Consider the following 19,740-nt stretch of genomic DNA (forward strand, 5'->3'; position numbering starts at 1 on the left):
CATGGCAGTCTGTTTTGTGAGTGTCAGTTTCAGCACTCTCACTCAATGCTGAACCAATTTCAAAAACTACAGAACACATTAGTCACTTAAACAAAGCCAGAAAAAATAGCTCCACATTAAAATACAGCAGTTATCCTTTAACATACTGTAGCATTAATCATGCATTTTCAGCCTCGCAGTTTGCCAAGTACATCTGTAATGACTCTTTGCATTACGGAAAAGAGCTGCGGGACATCACGAGCTCCTCGTAGCTTTGCTCAATAATTTCAACACTTGTCATGTGACACAGAGAGGCACTATGAAGGTCAACTACACGCTGGTAATTAGATTAATGTAATATGGGCCGCGCTCCAACTCCTTCAGACCGTATCCTTTTTATCTTCTGGCCCAGATTGACCTCGGATGCAAATCAGGATTTTAAAAACATCAATATTGTCTGATGCAAGTAAAGCGTCTGAAAGATTTGGAGCGAGGCCTCAGCTTTAATAGTCCTCGTAGATTTATTGTTTAAGTAATTTCTAAGAGGCTGTAGTTTCTGGTATAAACTGGATCTCACCTGCTGTGCCTGTGCAGTGTTCAAGGCCCCCTGCCTGGACGTGAGCTCAGCAGGAATGGGTAGGCTCCACGCCTCCTCAATACTAGGAAGCATTTTACTCTTATTCTGCAGACTACCTGGCTGAAGGTTACACAACTGAGCCTAGGAGAAATTGTTTAAGACACAAACTTTAGTGCTGAACTTGGGTTTAACAAGAAAAGGCGCTACAAAGACTACTGCTCACTTGCAGGAGGTGTTTTAGGAAACCGTATACAGAATATAACAGAAATGTTCAATGCCATGAAGGTATGCTTTACAATTAACAAGTGAGGAAAAATGTGTTTAAACACACCAATATGAATCATTATTCATATCTCAGTGGTCAGAAAGCAAAATGACAAAAGCACAGTTTTAAGAAGCCAATTGCTTTGGCAATAAACACAGCATTCAATACATACACACACACACAAACACACACACACACACTGATATACTGCACAACATCTAACAGACAGAGCTGATGGTGTCACCAGTGTGAATGTCGGGCCCACCTGCAGCAGCTTGATGCGTTGTGTGAGCGCAGCAGTGTTGAGGCAGGCCTTGCTGCGTGTAGCATTGATGTAGCACTTGATCGCGTCATGCGGCTGGCCGCAGGACTCGTAGAGGGTGCCCAGGTCCATCCAGGCGGCCGCGTGGCTGTGGTCCAGTTGAACGGCGCAGATGTAGGCCTGCAGTGCGTCCATAGGCTGGTTCTGCTGCTGGTAGAGGACCCTGGAGGCAGAGGGGAAGGTCATTCTGCTGCCATCTTCCACAATTTATGTCTTTTGTTTTTAAAATACAGAACTGAATGAACATGAAGACCAAATGAACAAAATATGAACAAATAAATAGGTGCTGAAAAAATGAAAAAAGGGGGGGTTAATAAATAAAAACAATAAAATAAAACAAAGGTAGAGAATAAGTAGAGATTTGAAAAAAAAAGTTGCGTAGACACGGGTATTAGAGAAAACACACACATAGACAAAGTGTGGCTGCACGTTACACTACAATGTGTTTCTGATACCTGCTCACACAAAGCCAGGTCTGATATGTGAAACGTACACTATCCATTTTGCCCAGTGATAAAGGTATCCTTCTGGGTTCTTTAATTAAAAGTCATTCTCTCCATTAAATATATACTGTAAATTACATCAATCCATTCGTCAGCACTGAGTATTTCTTTTTTTCAGCCATTTCTTGGTTGGGGATTTCTTACAGGACACCAATAATATTCTTAACAGGTATTTATTCTTTATTCTCCATTCGAGTTCGTCCAGTCTAACCAGATCAGATACATTGGTTCAAAGTTTAAAGTAATTCTGATTGTAAACAGTTTCCAGGATGTCATGAATTTACGTCCAAAAACAAGCCACAGAGGGACACTTCCCAAAGATACGGAGGTGATTTGTCTCTGCAGGATCATCAGGATTTATGTCTTTATCTTTGAGAGCCATCCCACCTCTGTGAGGACACACCCTTCATACATCTATCTACAGACCTGTTCCCCGCGTCCTCTGTCGCACTGCAGCTGCTGGATTTCCCCGAAGAGAGCCGCTGACGCCCTGAGCACCAACCACCCTCCATCAGATGAACTTTTATAACGCAGCTATTGCTCCCCCTCAGACTTACGGATGTTAGCGTCCCGCTGCTTGTGACCTTTATACCTCTCAGTATTTTAACGTCACAGTTGAGGATCTCTGATGTGAGATACTCATGTATTGTCAGAGTATTACATACGGAGGCTGCGGTTTGTAGAAACACACGGGGCGCACACCCCGTTAATATCAACACGTATTTCAGCTACTTTTAAAAAAAAGGATTTTCACCGCTTTACAGCGCCGTCACACAGCCTTTTCTTTTGGCACTACATTTCTCATTCGCCGCCGGTCAGCTGTTTGGATCAGAAGGTCAGTTAGCAGCAGTTTCGTGATCTGACTGAAATGAAACTTCACGTTGAAAAACTTCTAAATACAATATTCACTGATAATTTTATCTTTTATCTTTTATTTTTAGGTAGGCCTTTGTTTAAAGTGGCTAAAACACGCTTTGATACAGCAGCGTAATGCCAGAGACACACTGCCTGTGCGAGCAGTGCATGAGCGTCGCCGAGCGTGTTGTTTTGTAGTTTTGCTTTTTTTCGGCGCCCGTGTCATCAGTCAGAGCAGCCACATTGCCTGCAGGAGTAGCGCTGTTGCCTTTCAGCCGCGGCACATCGAGAGAAACGGTGGCTCAGCGATTTTTACCACGTGCCACGCGAGGTTGACAACAAAAATTGAAATTGAACGTGGTGTTTTGATAATTATATTGACTCTGTACCACCTTTAATTACAGTTTTAATGTCTTTATCTGTCACAGATATGAGGAAGTATAAATATATGTTTTACTCAAACATTCCTGCTTCCGTTTCAAAATAAGCAGGAGCTTCCGTAAATGAGAGCATTTGTGCTCATAAATGTGGCAAACCAGAACGAATATCAGCAGGCAGCCCTGCAGAACCGTCACAACGCTGCCAGTGTGAACACCACGAGCGTCAAACACGCAGCCAGAGTGTTTCAGGTGTAATGCTGAGCTTTGGGGTGCGCACCTCGTCTAGTTCTGCAAACCGGGAGCACGCTGGCACGCCAGCTACTGTGTGTAATACACTGACTATACAAAAGTATCTCATACAGTCACTTACAAAATCCACAACTCTTGCTTTCTTTTTTTAAGGCATTTTTGCCTTTATCAGATAGGACAGAGAGATGTCGGAAAGGGGGAGAGAGAGGGGACGACATGCAGCAAAGAGCTGTGAGTGGGAATCAAACCCGCAGTGGCAAGGACACTGCCTTCACACATGGGGCGCCTGCTCTATCCACTGTGCCACTGGGCGCACCACAACTCTCAATTTAATGTACTACAAGTTGTGTCCTTACCCTATGGAGCACCAGGTGTCAGCACTGGCCTCCGACTTATCAATGGACTGACGGTAAGAGATGAAGGCATCCTGCACCTTTCCAATACTGGAGTAGCACCTGGAGGACAGAAGACGGACAAAGGAAAAAGACATGAGATACGAGGGACAAAAGCCAAGTTAAACATCTGCTCATGTGAAAATACAAAGCTCTTCAAGTGTAGCACATCTTTAAAAATCAGAAAAGTGCTGGTCATTTATGGAGAAGATGTTCCTGAAAATATCAGATTTGGAAAATGGAAGAATCCCACTGGCTTTCTGTCGAGGGCAGCAGCTCACTCTCTGACTTACAGTCACCTTTGTCAAGCTCCTTCCATAAAACACTCGGTGCATCACGTTAATGAGCAGCTGTTGTCCACGACTCACCGTGCTGTGACGGTTACATCATTAAAGGTTTAAGAAGGATGTGTACATCCCTCCAAATCCAATCAGACACAAAATGCTGCCCCACATTGCCAGATAATGCAACCTAAAAACTCTACACTATAGCTGGCATCTCAAACAGCACTCACAAGACAGCAACGTAATATTGCACCAAATTCAAATTGGCCTTACGAGTGGATATAGTACTTCAAAAGTGCAGATATTGTTTTAAATATCTTAATTTATTAGTAGTATTTATGCAGAGAGACAGTGTTTTATACATCTCAGGTATGAAAAGTCTGTCGCCACCGGCTCCATTTTTATAAACACATCTTTTGTCCAAACAAAGACACCAACTCACGTTGCACAATAAACTACAACTACAACTACATTTAAGCTTTTTTATTTTAAGTAAACACATTTTGCCATTTTGTTTTCTTTAAAAAAAATTCACCACAATAACACCATTTATCACAGCCAGAAACTGAAAAAACAGAAATTATTATTGAATTTTCAAAATCAAATATACAACGATCAATGAACATATCATCTATTATAACACAAAACAGATTTCAGTGATTTCTTTTCCAAAACTTTCTGGGTAAACTCAGAGATAAACTGGAAATTGCCATTTGAAAGTTCTATTTTTATTAAATTCTATTATTCACATGACTTTTCCAGGTTTATGACCGTATGAACCCTGGATGTAGCTGAGCCTCGCCAACACCTAAAGGGACTGCAGGAAATTCTGGGGGGGTCGTACGCTTACCTGCTCCAACACCTGAGTGCACTCACCCTGCTCATTTACCCCCACAGACACCCAAATCAGCAACACAAGAACAAGAGAATTTGATGTGAAGCTCGTGACTCTATCGACTATATTCAACCGACAAAAGGCCAACCGAGATTACCATCACTGCACGACGGCAGATGGTTTCTAGGTAAAACAAACAGTCTAATCTGGACTCCCTGAATGCGGCCGTGCTCCGACAGCTCAGAGCGTAGCCCTGAAAAACACACAAACATGCACGCCCTTGTTTGCCTTACCTGCCGAGAAAGTACCAGGACTGGCCAGAGTTTGGGTCCGCTTCTAACGACTTCTGCAGACACTGGATGGCATAGCTGTCCTTGGTGCCTTTGTCCCCCAGCTGCTCCACCGTGTGATGCATCCAGCCTGAGGAGCAGAGCAGAGATCAGGGGAGGTGAGTCTTCGGCAGTCACCTCAAACACAACAGCTGGCTTTGCTCGTGCCGCTGTGGCAGCGCCAGCGTGCAGAGGAGAAGCTGTGACGTGCAACAGCAGAATCAGAGCAGTGTGAAATTTATTTATGTAAAACAGTGAGAGTCAAAGACACAATGGGCCTCATGAAAGAACGGACACACGGATGCATTTTCTCTTATTTTTTGCTCACATCCACAATTTGTTCTTATTTTGTTAGCAACCTTTTTTGGGGATTCCCCAATTATTTCTTATTTTTGCTTTTTTTTTTAGGTAAGAGAAAATTTTACGAGTGGTCGAGAGCACTCGTACCAAGATAAGAGAAAAATATCTTGTTTCTCCAGACCACAAATTGTTGACCACACAAGGAAAAATACGTGAGTGCGTACTTTTACTAAAATACTTCAATGCATTTCCCTGAAAATCCTTTAAGTTTATTAAACAGCATGTCAATTTCACTACTGCAGGAGTTCTTTTTGCAGCCTTTTTTGTCTGCAGTCTTGTTCATGTGCCAGAGTTTTTGCACACAGCACAAAACCTGCTCTCATATGGTGTTTATGGGGCGTTACCTGTGCTAATAGGTGACTTATGATCAAGTGGGATTTATCATTGAGAACAGCTGGTCAAAGCAGATTTGGATGGTTAAGAGCGTTTGTTGGAGTTGACTTCTCTTATATTTTGTCTTACCAGAAAATTGAGAGAAAATGTGAGAGACATTTAAGAGAATGTTGCTGCATGAGGCCTAATGTGCAGTAAAAAGGTAAGACTGCTGTCTGATGTGCAAATGGACTCACAATCAAAACAAATGTCCCTCCAAAACGCTCGAACCAAAGAGGAAGGAGGCAGACAAAGACGGCGCATGCATGTACACACGCGCGCACACGCACACACGCTTCAAAAGCTCTCTTATGAGCCAGCCTTTACAAACAACTCCTCCCTGCTCCACAAGCAAACACACACACACACACACACACACACACACACACACACACACACAAAAAAAGCGTGCACACACACACACACACACACACACACACACACACACACACACACACACACACACACACCACAGTGGTGTGCAATTTACAGCAAATACAGAATCTCTCAGGAAGACAGATGCAATCCAAGGCCTCCACGGTCCTTCTCCTATACACCTGTGGCAAGCTCCACAGGTCACCATGACAACCTCAGCGGGATACACTGGGAATGGTTTTTACAACTGGGTGAGAGCTGAGGGGGGTTGTCTGCACAGCGGAGGACATTTTCTCTACGTTTGCACAGAAATTGTGTGAAAAAGTGTCTAACATTTACGCTCCAGCTGCTCTTTCACAGCACTTTTTTTTAACATTTCTAAACCTTTTGAAATCTAAGAAAATTGGCTAAATTTCCTTCAAAAAGCAATAGTGACTCAAAAATTTTGAAAAGATACTTGTGCAAAAGTACTAAATGAGAGATCATTCAGTTATCAGAATACCTGCCGATTAATTTTCTGTAAAATGACTAATTGTTACAGCTGTAATTTACACCTTCATGCAGGCTGACACTTAAAATCAAGCCACCTGAAAATATCGTGAACAAAAGGCTGAAGAATACCTCAAAGAAATGTGTGTATTTATTAGGGGGGTAATGATCAATCGATCTGCATCGACATATCAATTCAATGGGAAATGATCCCGTATCATTGGTGCAAAATGTACACATCGATCATCCTCTTTCAGATGTGCCTTTATTTTGAAATTCCACGTGACCTTCACACAGCGTAAGGCAAATAATGGTGAGCAGACGAGAGAAATACGATGAGAAGAACACTATTGACTGGGAAATAAATCATCAGTGTGGAAATGTTTTGTTTTCAGAGAAATTACGAGACAACAGACAGAAAATGTAAACATGTCTCTGCCGGGGCATCCTCACTTCACTAACTTCATGAATTTCAAAAATGTTGAGCTGAAAAGATGTGCATGAAATTCATCTGGGTAGAGATGCTGTGACTTAAACCAGCGGAGAGTAAGAGAATACAGGTAAACTGGCAGCAGTGGAAAAGTGCGCTAGCCTCTAAGCTAATTCATGCAATGTGAAATGCCATAGGCTTATGCTAATAACATTAGCATGTAGCATATGTGGGAGAAACGTCACTTACAAAAGACAGTTGTTTTGTCTATAGACCTTGACAGTTATCATTGAGCCGAGTTTTATGATTTTGTTTATGTTTTGAGGATGTTGGGAGAAGTTTATCTACAAGTCAGACAGATCTGAAGTTTTAGGAAAAAAATCCTTTGAATTCAAATTTTTTAAAAATTCCAGAAAGCATTTTATTTTACAATTATTAGTATGTTGTTTTTAACGTTTTTTAGCCAAAAGCAAAATAAAGGGGTGGCAGCTTCCTCTGCAACCGACTGTGTAAAATGAGCAGATAATATCGGCTCATATCGATCACCAGCGTTTAAATCGAATCATACTAAAATCGTATTGTGGCAGACTTCGTGATATCGGCAAATATGGTATCATTGTCCAGAGAATCGATATAATGTGTTATGGTGATGAATCTAGTGATTTACACTCCTAGTGTTCATTACCAAGACAACATAAGCTGCACACAGAAAGTGAAGAGAAAAGACGAAGAGCATTAAAAACACCAGTTGCATTCCCCATTTAGTGCTACTCAGCTACAGCTGTTAATTCTGCTTCCCATAGTTTTGAGGCGTGTCCTCAAACCCAAATATAAACTCCACATATGCAGCTTTAAAGTTAACTTGTTGGTGTGTGTTTCACAGAGAAATCTGTACCACTAACATCATAACATGAACCGTAAATATCTGAATGAAAGAGATTGGTTAACTTGAGTTGTCATGACTACATGTCACAGCACATTCACATTAGCGCCAACATTTCTCAGCTTTATGTGGCGTCACCTGTCACTGTGCATCACTGTTATTAGTGCTGCTTTGTGCTACACACTGCCTCTGAGAGGAACAAAAAAAACCTTTAACAAGTATTAAAACCTCAAATGGCAAGACAATAATGATAAAAAAAGAAAAAATAGAAATTATATTTTGATAATCAATTTGTTTTAAAAAGCTGAGGAAAAATGTCCAGATAATTATCTTTATAAATTGTCATAATTATGTAAAAGATTTTTTCTTCATAGTAATTATCATTTTAGAGCAGTTTTTTTCTTGTCATTATTTTTTTTTGAAGGTGTTATCTAATATTTGATGGGGGTTGCTAATTTTCTGGTAATTTTCTTCTTTTATTTAATAATTTCTTGCTTAGGGCAATTTCTTGTTAAGTTCCTTCTTGCATTCTTGCCATGTTTTTGAAAGAAATCAAGCCAATTTTCCACGGTTTCAGGGGTAACTTTACAGTCTGGTAGCTCTCTGTTGACCAAGATACCACAAAGCAATACAAAACCATTCAGTGTGACCCTTCCGCTGATGTAATGTAATTGTTGCAGTATTATTTAGTTGGATTATGTAATTCACATATCCCACAGACAGATAAGATGGCCAAATTGATTCTATGATTTAATTTGTCTTCCCTGCCTTCTGCCTCTGAACCGCACAATCCGATTCCTGCTGTCTGAGTTATACTCAACCACATTAGATTATTTCACAGTTGGTAAAGGTACGCATTTAACCCTCAGGGCCCACTTTAAAATTAGGCACACTGGTATCGCTCTGCACACAACATGGGCTTTTCAAAATCAAGCTTTAAAAAAATGTAAACATTACTACAGTTTTCAACTTTCATTGAGTTCATTTTTTTTACCCAACATCAATCCTAATCAAAATAATGAAATATTCATTAATTTTCCAAATTTTAACCCTTTAAATTAGGTTTTTTGTCATGATGCCACTGTGTTTTATACTGAAAAAAAAATTAAATATACTACATGCAAAGTAGATATTTTTCGATGATGACAATCACACGTGTCCGCACTGGGCGGGCTATCAGACGTGTCCATGCGCTGTAGTGTTATTATCAGAATTTTAATTCAGCTTACATTTAAGCCATTTTTTCCCTGCTCATGATCGTTTAATTTTATACTGAATTGTGCAGTAATTTGAAAAGTCAGTTAAAGTGTGAGAGCTGTTAATTAATCATCAATTATCCGTCTGATAATCTATGATGATGACTGCTATCACCTTAAAGACGGTTTACAACAGGGGTATGCAACAAATTATTATTTATTAAACTTTCCAGCATTATATAAAAATGAAAAGCTCCATCTGAAACAAACTTCAGGTAAATTGAAGCACATTGTGCTGATAATAGGCCAACCTCTCCTGACTGCAGGACTCTGACTTCAGCTTCTGTCAAACTTCTGTGCTGTTAATCATTTTACTCAGGAATTAAAACCTTTTGAGTCAGCCTACTTCTCCTATAGCTGCCAACAGCCTGCCAACATTCACAGTTAGAGAAAAGCTGAAAATAAGCTCATGTGCTTGTGGCCCCGGGCCCCCAAAACATTACATCTGCCCCTGGTAATAATAATGAGAGCTCAGCGCGAGCGGCTGGATGAGACATGGAGTGATGCGTCCTGCTGTTTCTAAATAATTCATCCAAAGTCTGATTAAAGCTGAAACTAACTCAAAGTCGTCTGTAGAAGTCACCCTAACCCTTATTATCATTGGCTGCTCGTGTTGTCTGTTAAAACATGGCTGGTTCTATCGACATTCTATCGACTATGTCTCATACTTCAATCGAGGAAAAGATATTTTGTGATTGATATCGTTATCGTTTTACCCCTCAGCTCTACGTAAAATGCAACAAACAGTCCCTAAAGGTTAAATTGCGGGAAAAGTTGAAGAACTGTAATACAAACTCCAACCATTCCAGTGTAACTACAGAGTGAAATATATGTTTCTGCAGCATTATTTTTATGAGCAAAACAGTTTTCAAAATCACCTCAAATCTCTGAAGATTTAACATAATTTTGCATTAGAGTGCATGTGCATGCCTGCACCCTGTGTGGGGGAAGGGAACAAGAGAAAACAATGCTCTGCTGCAGCACACACACTCAAACCAGCACTTTGGAAACAGGTAGAAAGCAGCAGAAAACTTTGAGATTTCTTTGGACGTCACACAAACAACACACATTTAACAACATGATGGCCAGAAACAATGTTTAAACACCACATAGCATGATGCAACACCATCCGAAACAGCACCAAAGTGTTATGCATGATCACCCCACTGCCATGCAAAATAGTTAAAGATACAGACTGCCAAAACACTGAGACAAATTTCAGCCAGTGTATCTGCGTCCACGTGTGGAGGTGGAGGAATTATCCGATATGAGCGAGGGACACTCACCAAGTTGTTGCAGTGTGGTCGCCTTCACCTGTGCAGGAAGATTTTCCGTCTGCAGCAGACTTTCATACGCTTCCTTCGCCGCTCTGTATTTCTTCTGCAGGCAGAATGAGAGGAGGAGGAAAACAAGACGAGAGAGAGACAGAGACGTTGTTTAAGCCAGACAGGAGGGTCAGTGTGTTTTATGGTTCTATCTGGACAGACACAAAGAGTCTTAAGACCTCCTCACACTCGTAATGACCAGCCACACACACACAGCCGGGGGAGGGTCAGCGTGGAAGAGGACAGGCCAGACTCAACATGTCTGGCAGGTTTAAGTGTGTGTGTCTGTGTTTAGGTGTGTGTCCACTGCTTTGTGTTTGGGGGAAACCTGAGCTGGCTGGTCTGAGCTGAGCCCACTGTTTGTTTTAACTTGGCGACCTTATTGACCTGTGTGTGTGTGTGTGTGTGTGTGTGTGTGTGTGTGTGTGTGTGTGTGTGTGTGTGTGTGTGTGTATGTATGTAGGTGTGTGTAGGCTGAATGTTCTTTTATCAACTCACAAAGCGGGTTTCCATTAACCCTAAAACTAAAAATTGCAAATATAAAATACGCACAATTTTGAAAAAACTCCCATTTATTACAAAAAAAAAGGTTTTTACACTTGCATGAGGTGGTATTTCAAGTTATTCGAAAAAAGACATATTTTGCAAAACTGCAATGGAAACATTTTTCAGTCTTTTCTAGGTCACATGATGCTGTGTCTATGTGCTTGTCAGTAGGAACTGGCTCCTTCATGAAGCAGCAGGAGCTACAAGAGCTGTTATTGCATCACAGCAATATAAGGGGCTCGCCTTTCCAGCATGGCTCCATAACACGCCTACGTGGCCTTGGATTGGAAATAATGACGGCTAGTTTGGTGGCTGCAATAGAAATAAAGCTGCTGATGTTTTGAACATCCATCGCCATGGTTACTGGGATATTATCACCAGAGGAGAAGCTGCACAACCTCACAATTGTGTTTTATCCACATTTCAAAGATATGGCTTAAGTTTTGGGCAAGTCTTTAATGGAAATCGGCCCTCATTTTCTTAAAAGCAACCAGCCCCCATCGCTACAGACCCTACAGCTCCAAATGTCCCTGAGTGTGTGAAGGTGCATGCACATGCACACACACACACACACACACACACACACACACACACACACACACAGAGTCTGGTCTTGTGGACTCTTCCTGTCTGCACACAATAAAGACACCTCAGGGTAAACACTGACACTTGGGGCACATAAATGAGAGAGGCTCTTAGTGGTTCCTTCCTGCTCGGACTAATGATTGTTCTCCAGTCGTGTCCGAGCCAGACGACACACACTGATAGGACACGAGATCTGAGCAGCTGTTTGACGCCTGGAATCAATTCAAAACACTCAACTCATCTAGGGCCGGTAATCACGATTATTTCCTTTATTGATTAATCTGCAGATTATTTTCTAGAATAGCTAATTAATAGTTTGGTCTGTGAAAAGTAGGGCTGGACCCAGATCAACAGGTTTATCGACTGAGTCGAGACGTTTCAGAGTCGGTGTGAGCAGCACCGCAAACATGTGAAATATTGTCCATGTAACTGCAGCTAATGCTGGTTTTAACCTCCAGAACTGTCAATACGAAAGTTCACACAGCATTAAAGCGTCCTAAAAGGTAAAACAGAAATAGGAATTGAATTCTTACCTGGATCTCATACAAATGAGCGATGTGGAACTGAACTGTGGAGAAAAACAGCAGAGAAAAGAAGAGTCAGGATTTAACTTGTCATAAAAAATCAGGGATATTACAAACACTATGTTTATATGATATTAGAAAAAGCTGGATTCTTGGACTTTTAAAATACATTTATTGCCAATGAAATCTGAATATATCGAATTTTTTTAAATCGGACCAACACACCCAGATAATGTGATTGGTAATCAAGTATTTTTCTATTTATTTCAAATAAAAAAGTAACCCCCCAGCCACCCGTCTCCTCTGATAACAGAGTACAGTCCCACAACACCGGCACAGAGGCTAAGTGATGTCCTGCTGTGGACAGGCCGCAGCAACACAAATTTTAACCACCTCAAAAAATAAGCAACATCATCGCTGTTCAGTGGTATAAAATGTTTTTCTCAGTGGAGTTTGGGGTTTTTGATATCACAGCTTCCCGTCAGCATGGGCTGTCTTACTGCAAGAAAAAGCAAAAATACTCTTAATATAGTGAACACTTAAGCTGATACTGATTTTTTTAGTTGGCTTAAAACTGATCAAAGAAGGCAGAGGTTGCTCAGTGCCGTTCAATTATATCTACGGATTATATGTGAGGCTTTCAAACCCAAAGTTACTGTAAATAAATATATCATAGACTGTATAAATAATAGAGGTCTATAGCAACCTGTTGAAAGAGGGCTTATCCCCACCTGCCGTGGAGGACTTGGGCATACTTCGATCAATAAATCGATTTTCCACCCTGGTGATTGTACACTGGGACGAGAAGAGTCCAGTTAAATAGCCTAATCGAGCTCTAACCGTAGCGCCACTAAACTGTGAATGTAAACGTACTGAGAGTCACCTCAGCACAGACCTCAGTGGGTACAGATTGCAAACAGTATGGAGCACAGATGGGAGGGGGAGTGGGACAGTTTCCCCAGAGTGTACATGTAATCTGAAATCACACTGTGTATGTGCAATGTGCTCGCAAGCACTTCCAGTTCTCTCTCTCCGTGTGCTGTCTCCTAGGCAACCCCAGTCTTGGGCAGAGTCAGCAGAGAAGCGGCAGCAGAGAGGAGAAATTGCTCTGAAGAAATATTCCTGTGCCCTTTCAAGATGTGCTCCTGCCGCCGACAAGCCGGCACATCACATCTAATATCGCATTACAACGGCAGCGCGTGGCTGCTTTCCATGTGGCCTCTGGTAATTGGACTTACTTTCAGCTTTGGACAAAGTGCAGAGATTGGAGTCGATCAAAGCCAGCTGAAAATGCTGCAGAAAGACAAAAAGGAATTTTATTAGAAATAGTAATAAACTTTTACTCAATCAAATGTCTGCATCATGCAAATATCACCTAATCACTACAGGTCTAAGAGCTTAAATCACAATAAATTTCTCCACTCTATTCAATCGGCTTTGCTGGAAACCCCGACACATCCACACCAAACCATGAATGAACCCAGCTGACCGTAACACGAGAGGACACTGACCGCTCGAGGCGCTGAACCTTAGATATTCTTGTCTCTGGTTCACTCATCTCGCTACAATCTCCCCTTCCGTCCTCGTGTCAGTCCTCAAAACGAGGCACTGGCATCCCATCCCACCATGTGAGCTGAAGACAGCGTTGCCGGGTAAGACAGATGTCTGCAGAGGCTTAGCCGGGCTGCCAAGGCGTGGCACGCTACTAGCCAATATCTCCATCCAGGGTCATTGAACAGATTAACCCATAAGAGCATCACGCAGCTAGAGACACAACTCTGGGTTTTTATTTTGGGTTCTCCTGACCCCCTCTGGGCGGCTATACAACTCTAACTTCCCTCATACGTTAACACGCTGACTTTACGTTTCATTGCAGAGCAGACTTAAAGAGCTGAACCGCACCTGAGAGAGAAAAATTCAAAGCGAGGTGCTCCTGTTAATCTGTAAATGGAGCACTCGGGCACCCATAGGTGGCTTCAAGGTGACAGCTTCTATTGCAGCCACTAAAAGCTGCACCACAGTCACACACAGCTTTGTGCATTTAAAAAAAGGCACCGGCAGTGTCTCTTATCTGGGTCAGTAAAAACTCACAGCTCCTGAACACTAAAAATCAAGCCAACAGTTAGAGAACACACTGTACTGCTGGTGCTGCCCCCCTCCACCGGTCAACTGGAGGGGACTAAAAAACCTTAAAGCCACACTTGCACGTGCACAGACACACATAGATTTTTAAGCAGAGCTATGAAAACATGAGACATCACAGCCAGATGCCTAAATGTCAGAATACACTCACTCTCTCACACACACACACACACACACACACACACATTACCTAGATTGCTGGCACATCACACTCCTCCTGAAACCCCTCTGCATCCTCCTGTGGGTCTCTCCCTCTGTCTCTCCTTCCCTTCCTTTCTCTTTCACACTTGCTCTGCCACCAGGCAGATAATGCAGCAGGATTGTCAGCTTGGCATTCCACCTCCCTCCCCATGTCTCGCCTTCCTCTCTCTCTCTCTCTCTCTATCTTTCTCTCTCTCTCCCTCCTCCCCCTCTCCTATCCTGGTGTCACTGATTACTATTCAGCAGACGGCTGCAGTGGAGAGTGCAGAGAGATGACACACAATACCTCAAAGCTGGAGCAGGCAGCACACACCACCTCTCCTCGTCTCCCTCCTCCCTCCGTCTCACCTCAAAGCTCTCCTCTACACACACTTCACCTTGCAAATACACTCGTGCATTTCTCTCATTGGCTAAATTAGCAGCCATTGATGGAATGAAGTGCAACAGAAATTGCAGTTGCTGCCTCCTAATTAGGTTACAAACTGTGACTCAGTGTCTTCCTCTGTCCAATGTGCAGCGAGCACAGAACGGGAGGTAAATTAAGATGATGCAACATGCATCCTACAGGAAAATCTGTCTCCACATTCCCTAACTCTCAACACTCTGCAGCAAACTGTCCTGTTTCCTCTTCCTCTCATTTCTCCCTCTCCTACCTTCATTCAATCTCTGCTCCTCTAAACGTGCTCTCACCCCTCCCTGTAGATAACTGGGCCAGTCGTGTATGTGTGAGATCCTGCCTCTGTGTGTGCTGCTGGCGAGGAGCCAGGACTAATAGGGAGGGGTGCGTCCAAGACAGAGTGAGGACGTGCAGCACGTGCAGCCCACTTAGCTCAATACTGAACCACCACACACAGATTAATACACATCATCTCCTGCACACACACTCTTTTAATTTCAATTTAACAAGGTAGTTTAACAGTCACAAACACTTGGAACCCATGATAATAGATTTGCAATAAATGCTACCATTTTTTTTTTGTAGGAAAAAGAGCCAAATATTTTCTGGTTTCATGCTTCTAAAAAAAGTGAGAATTTTATGCTTTTTTGTCATACATGATATACTGAATTTTTAAAATAAAACATAACATTTTTTAAGACATCAGCTCAGGCTCTGGGAAATTAACCCTTCAGTCGACTGGGAAACCTTCAAATTGAGCAGTCATTTTATTATGTTTCTTTGCTTGTCCATGTGCTGTGCAGTGCACTTCTGGGGACGTTTTGGTCCCCAGATTTTGCATCAGAGTAAGCGTCTTGACTTTCACGCTACTCTTTGGTACAGAGAGTTGCGAACATGCAGGCAGCAGCACAGAGGAGGAGAGGAGACTGGAAACGTCTTCTCTCTTCTGCTGAGAACTGGTAAATTTAGGTACAAATTGACTACAAAGATGACACTGCGCCGTCTTTTATTACAGTTTGATTACGACCCCGAGTGCCAAAAAGTTACATATTGTACTTTTAATTGATGATGGAAATAAGTGTTTCAGTCTTACTTCAGTAAGCTTTTAAAACTGACTTAAGCATAGATATGAAATTATATCATAACTATCTTCTCTAAATCAGCTAAAAAAAATTGGCAATTTTTAAATTTTAATTTGGCTTTTTTTCGAACAGGCAATTTTTTTTTTAAAAAAGAAAACATTCTGATGTTGTTTCTTTCACTATTTTTAAGAGAAAATATTGGTCATTTTTCTTATCTTTAGAATTTTTTGGCAATTTTTAAAAATATAAACAAACTTCTCTATATCAGCTCCATAAATACATAAATTATTCCACTCTTCAGACAGCCTTAAAGTTTAAATGCAAAACTGCTCTGTGAGGCTGGATAGTATCCTACTGTGTTGAAATGTCTGATAAAAACTCATGTGACAGAGCGTCTGGAGCAGGACAAAGCCCAGGATCAGATAGCGGTTCGTCCCTAAAGGGGACCAGGACTCTCAGACAACAATAGATCCATAGGCTCGATTCAGAAAGCCTCCACATCTATGGCTCACAGGTGTCAGGAGACAGTAGACGGGTTCAGCTCAGACAGACGGGACAGATGATCCTGCAGCCTTTGTAAATCTGAGGACTACTGAGGTCAGGTCAGTTCTGGCAGGAAGGACGCCTCTATGACTACACATCAAATTTACAATACACACTGGCATGAATGGAAAATGATTCCACTTTTTCTCATGTTGCCATCGTTCACTTGAAACACGAAGCTGGTGGGTCATTTTGGATTTTACTAAACATCTGCAGAATGCACTTGTACATATATTATGTATTCTAATCAATTTATCACTGCAAAGAATAAATAATTGCATCCCTGCCTTTATAATTTATACCATAAATGGCCTTGAAAAGACAGAAAATATTGTGTTCAGGGTTCATACGTATTTCTGTGACTTTTCCAGGCAAATTTTCAGGACCATACATTCTCTGAGACGACCATAGATACTTCATGTTCGGTCGTTTTCATTGTAGATTTTTAAAGAAGAGATTTTGGCTGTTTGAACACATAACATATTATAAGTTATTATACAGGGTTGTGAAACAAAATGCCATGATCTCTCCAAAACGTTCAGGGCACATATTTATTTATCCAAAACATTTTTCACACCTTGAAATTATTATTTGCAAACTTCATGACTTCAGGTTTTTCATGGCCGTACAAACTCAGTGTGTTGAAAGTGAACTCGTGCCTGGACGTCGGGCTGATAACTGCTTCTAAAGCTTTACTATCAGGCCCTGCTTGACCCGACCGTGACCTGAACCAAAACAAACACTGTGACTCCGTCTCATTTGGTCTGTTTCACAATCTGAGAGTTTTTCCAGCCGTGAAGATTTACCTTTAAGCTTGACTCGTAGTCTGTGTTGACTTTAAACATGAGTCCCAGTCTCAGATGAATCTCTTTAGCTCTTGAGAAGCTGGGGTTGATGTAAAGCACCTCCTGGAACGCCTTGATTGCCCTGGAAAAAGACACAAAAACAGAGAACGTTTAATAAAAATAGAAATGTATACAAGTATTTATGGCAACACTAATAAATCTGAAAACAATCTATTTTGTTAGACTAATAATCAGAGTCTTTCCTCATTCTTCTACAATAAGATAAACCGCCTTTTAATCAGCTGCTGGTTTCACAAACACTCACCTGAGCTGTGCAATATCAACTCAAACATTACAGTATGACTTAATGCTGTTGATAATATGGTGATAATTGTGGTAAGACTGAGACTCAGAAATCAACTGCTAACAGCTGCAAAAAGCAACCAAAAGCACTGAAGACTGAGTGAAATCTCATTTTGGAAACCATCCCAGGAGGTGGTTTGAGATGTGTTTCAGCCAGATGTTGACATGGTAATGATACGTTCATCTCCCGGCTGCAGCTGAAGTGACGCGGAAATAACACGCAAGCTTTATTTAGTAGGACTGCACAAATATGAGGAAAATGTGCAATAATGGTGTTGTTTATCACAATATTACATGCAATAAATTAATAGATATTAGATTGAAGTCAGTTCTTTATACAGCTTTCATACTGCAACAAATTGACTGCTGAATTTAACAAAAGAAAGAAAAAATATTTTCAACATTCACTCAGAGCAAATTGAACATTAAACCGTAAACAAAGGGCACAATTATAAAAAACTATTATGGTTACATCTTAAAATAATGCATCTTCTGATACTCTCAACTAAAAAAAATCCTTGAGTGTAACACTGAAGTCTTTTACAATGTGTTTACAGCGAATCATGATAAGGGCTGCACAATTAATCGAAATATTATCGAAATTGCATCTGGCCAAGTGCAAAATCCAAATCACAGCAGCTGCAATTTTATGATAGAGGTAAAACGTGTCTCAACATACCATTATAAATACGGCATTGTGGTGCTAAAGAGATGCTTTTCATCTTGACATCTTTTTCATCATGACAATTAAAAAAAACTGATCAAATTTGTATTGAGTTTTGTGCAGTATAATAGCAAATAATATATGCATGGCCACATCTCATCCTTATGTTTTCCAAATTTTGCAGGTATTTAAATTCCAAAACAAAATTGAACCTTTCTCTAACTTTCACCTCCCCACCCCAACATGCTTAAATGATTTGTGATATTATGATATCATTTTTACCTAATTAATTAATTTAAGAAAAAAAAAAGCCTGAAATAAATGATGAAAAGACGAATTATTATGAAAAAGAGAAAAAAACAACACTCATCTTACCCAGATAATAATAATAGCAGGACTATCACTAATAAATGCACTATGTGTACACATGCCTACAAATATCCAAAACAGAAACAGATACATCAATACATGTATGCATGTATCATGTAAAAGAAAAAATAAAACCATTTAAAAATATACATATATTGTACAGCTCTGATCTTTGTGTCTGCCACTTTACAGCAACAGGAAGCAGTTTCTTTTTTTCACATTTACAGCTGCTATCGACTCTAGCTCTTGTTTTGGACACCTTATTTGGATGACATCTGATCAGGGCTGTGCCTTCTCACCTGGTATTAGAGAATGTTGTCGTTATTTCTACTTGCACAGTGGTTACATTTTAATATGCAAATTGTGTGGGCGGGGCTAACGGACATGCCAACAGCCACGGCCCCAGGTAAAGGGAACTGCTGCTGCAGTACGGCCGAGTCAACGGGCCGCAGTGACTGAGGTAGTTTCCACACATGTTAGAGCGCTCACTTGGTGCGCACCAGATGCAAAAGTTTTTCACTGTTTCATTTTTCAGCTTCACACACCTTTGCTTTTTACTCTAATCAAAAGGACACACCCAAAGGCGGAGCGTCATGTTTCCATGACTCCCGACCGGAAAAAGTAGTCGTGAAGCATCATGTTTCCCCGAGTCCTGACCGGGAAAAAAAGTGTGCAGTGACATTTTTCCATGACTCCCGAGTCCTGCGTGGCTGCGACTTAACAACATTGTGTTGATGTGCTGGAGACGATTCAGGAGGAGACGCAGATTAATCCTCCTGAACCGTGACCTCATCACACGTTAACAGACGTTACCAAGACCACCTCCTCAGGGAGGTTTTGGTCCGCACCAGAGCACGACTGCTGTGTTCACACTGACCCAGACGCACCGCGCTCGGGCCCAAAGTTGGATTGGGCCAACCTAAACAAGGACTGAAAACACCTGAACAGATCACCTGACAGGGAAGTGGATGACTGTGGCTGAAACAGGTGAAGCTTTTGTGTTTTCGGTTCCGTCTTATTTAGTCACACTTTGTCCGAGCTGTCGAGTCCGCTGACATGCTACAAATTGATCGACTTAT

At 41.4% G+C, this 19,740-nt stretch overlaps 1 protein-coding gene across 1 annotated transcript in view; it reads right to left on the reverse strand.

The window, feature by feature from the left end:
* kdm6a (lysine (K)-specific demethylase 6A) overlaps nucleotides 1–19,740 on the reverse strand; it is a 54,656-nt gene that overhangs the window by 18,818 nt on the left and 16,098 nt on the right. The window contains 8 exon segments of the mRNA XM_042494166.1: nucleotides 557–697; nucleotides 1,087–1,306; nucleotides 3,487–3,585; nucleotides 4,935–5,061; nucleotides 10,422–10,515; nucleotides 12,125–12,159; nucleotides 13,354–13,408; nucleotides 17,287–17,407. Coding sequence (XP_042350100.1) covers nucleotides 557–697; nucleotides 1,087–1,306; nucleotides 3,487–3,585; nucleotides 4,935–5,061; nucleotides 10,422–10,515; nucleotides 12,125–12,159; nucleotides 13,354–13,408; nucleotides 17,287–17,407 — 892 coding nt within the window.

Source organism: Plectropomus leopardus, chromosome 10 (assembly GCF_008729295.1).
Source record: "Plectropomus leopardus isolate mb chromosome 10, YSFRI_Pleo_2.0, whole genome shotgun sequence".
In the NCBI taxonomy this organism is placed as follows: Eukaryota; Metazoa; Chordata; class Actinopteri; order Perciformes; family Serranidae; genus Plectropomus; species Plectropomus leopardus.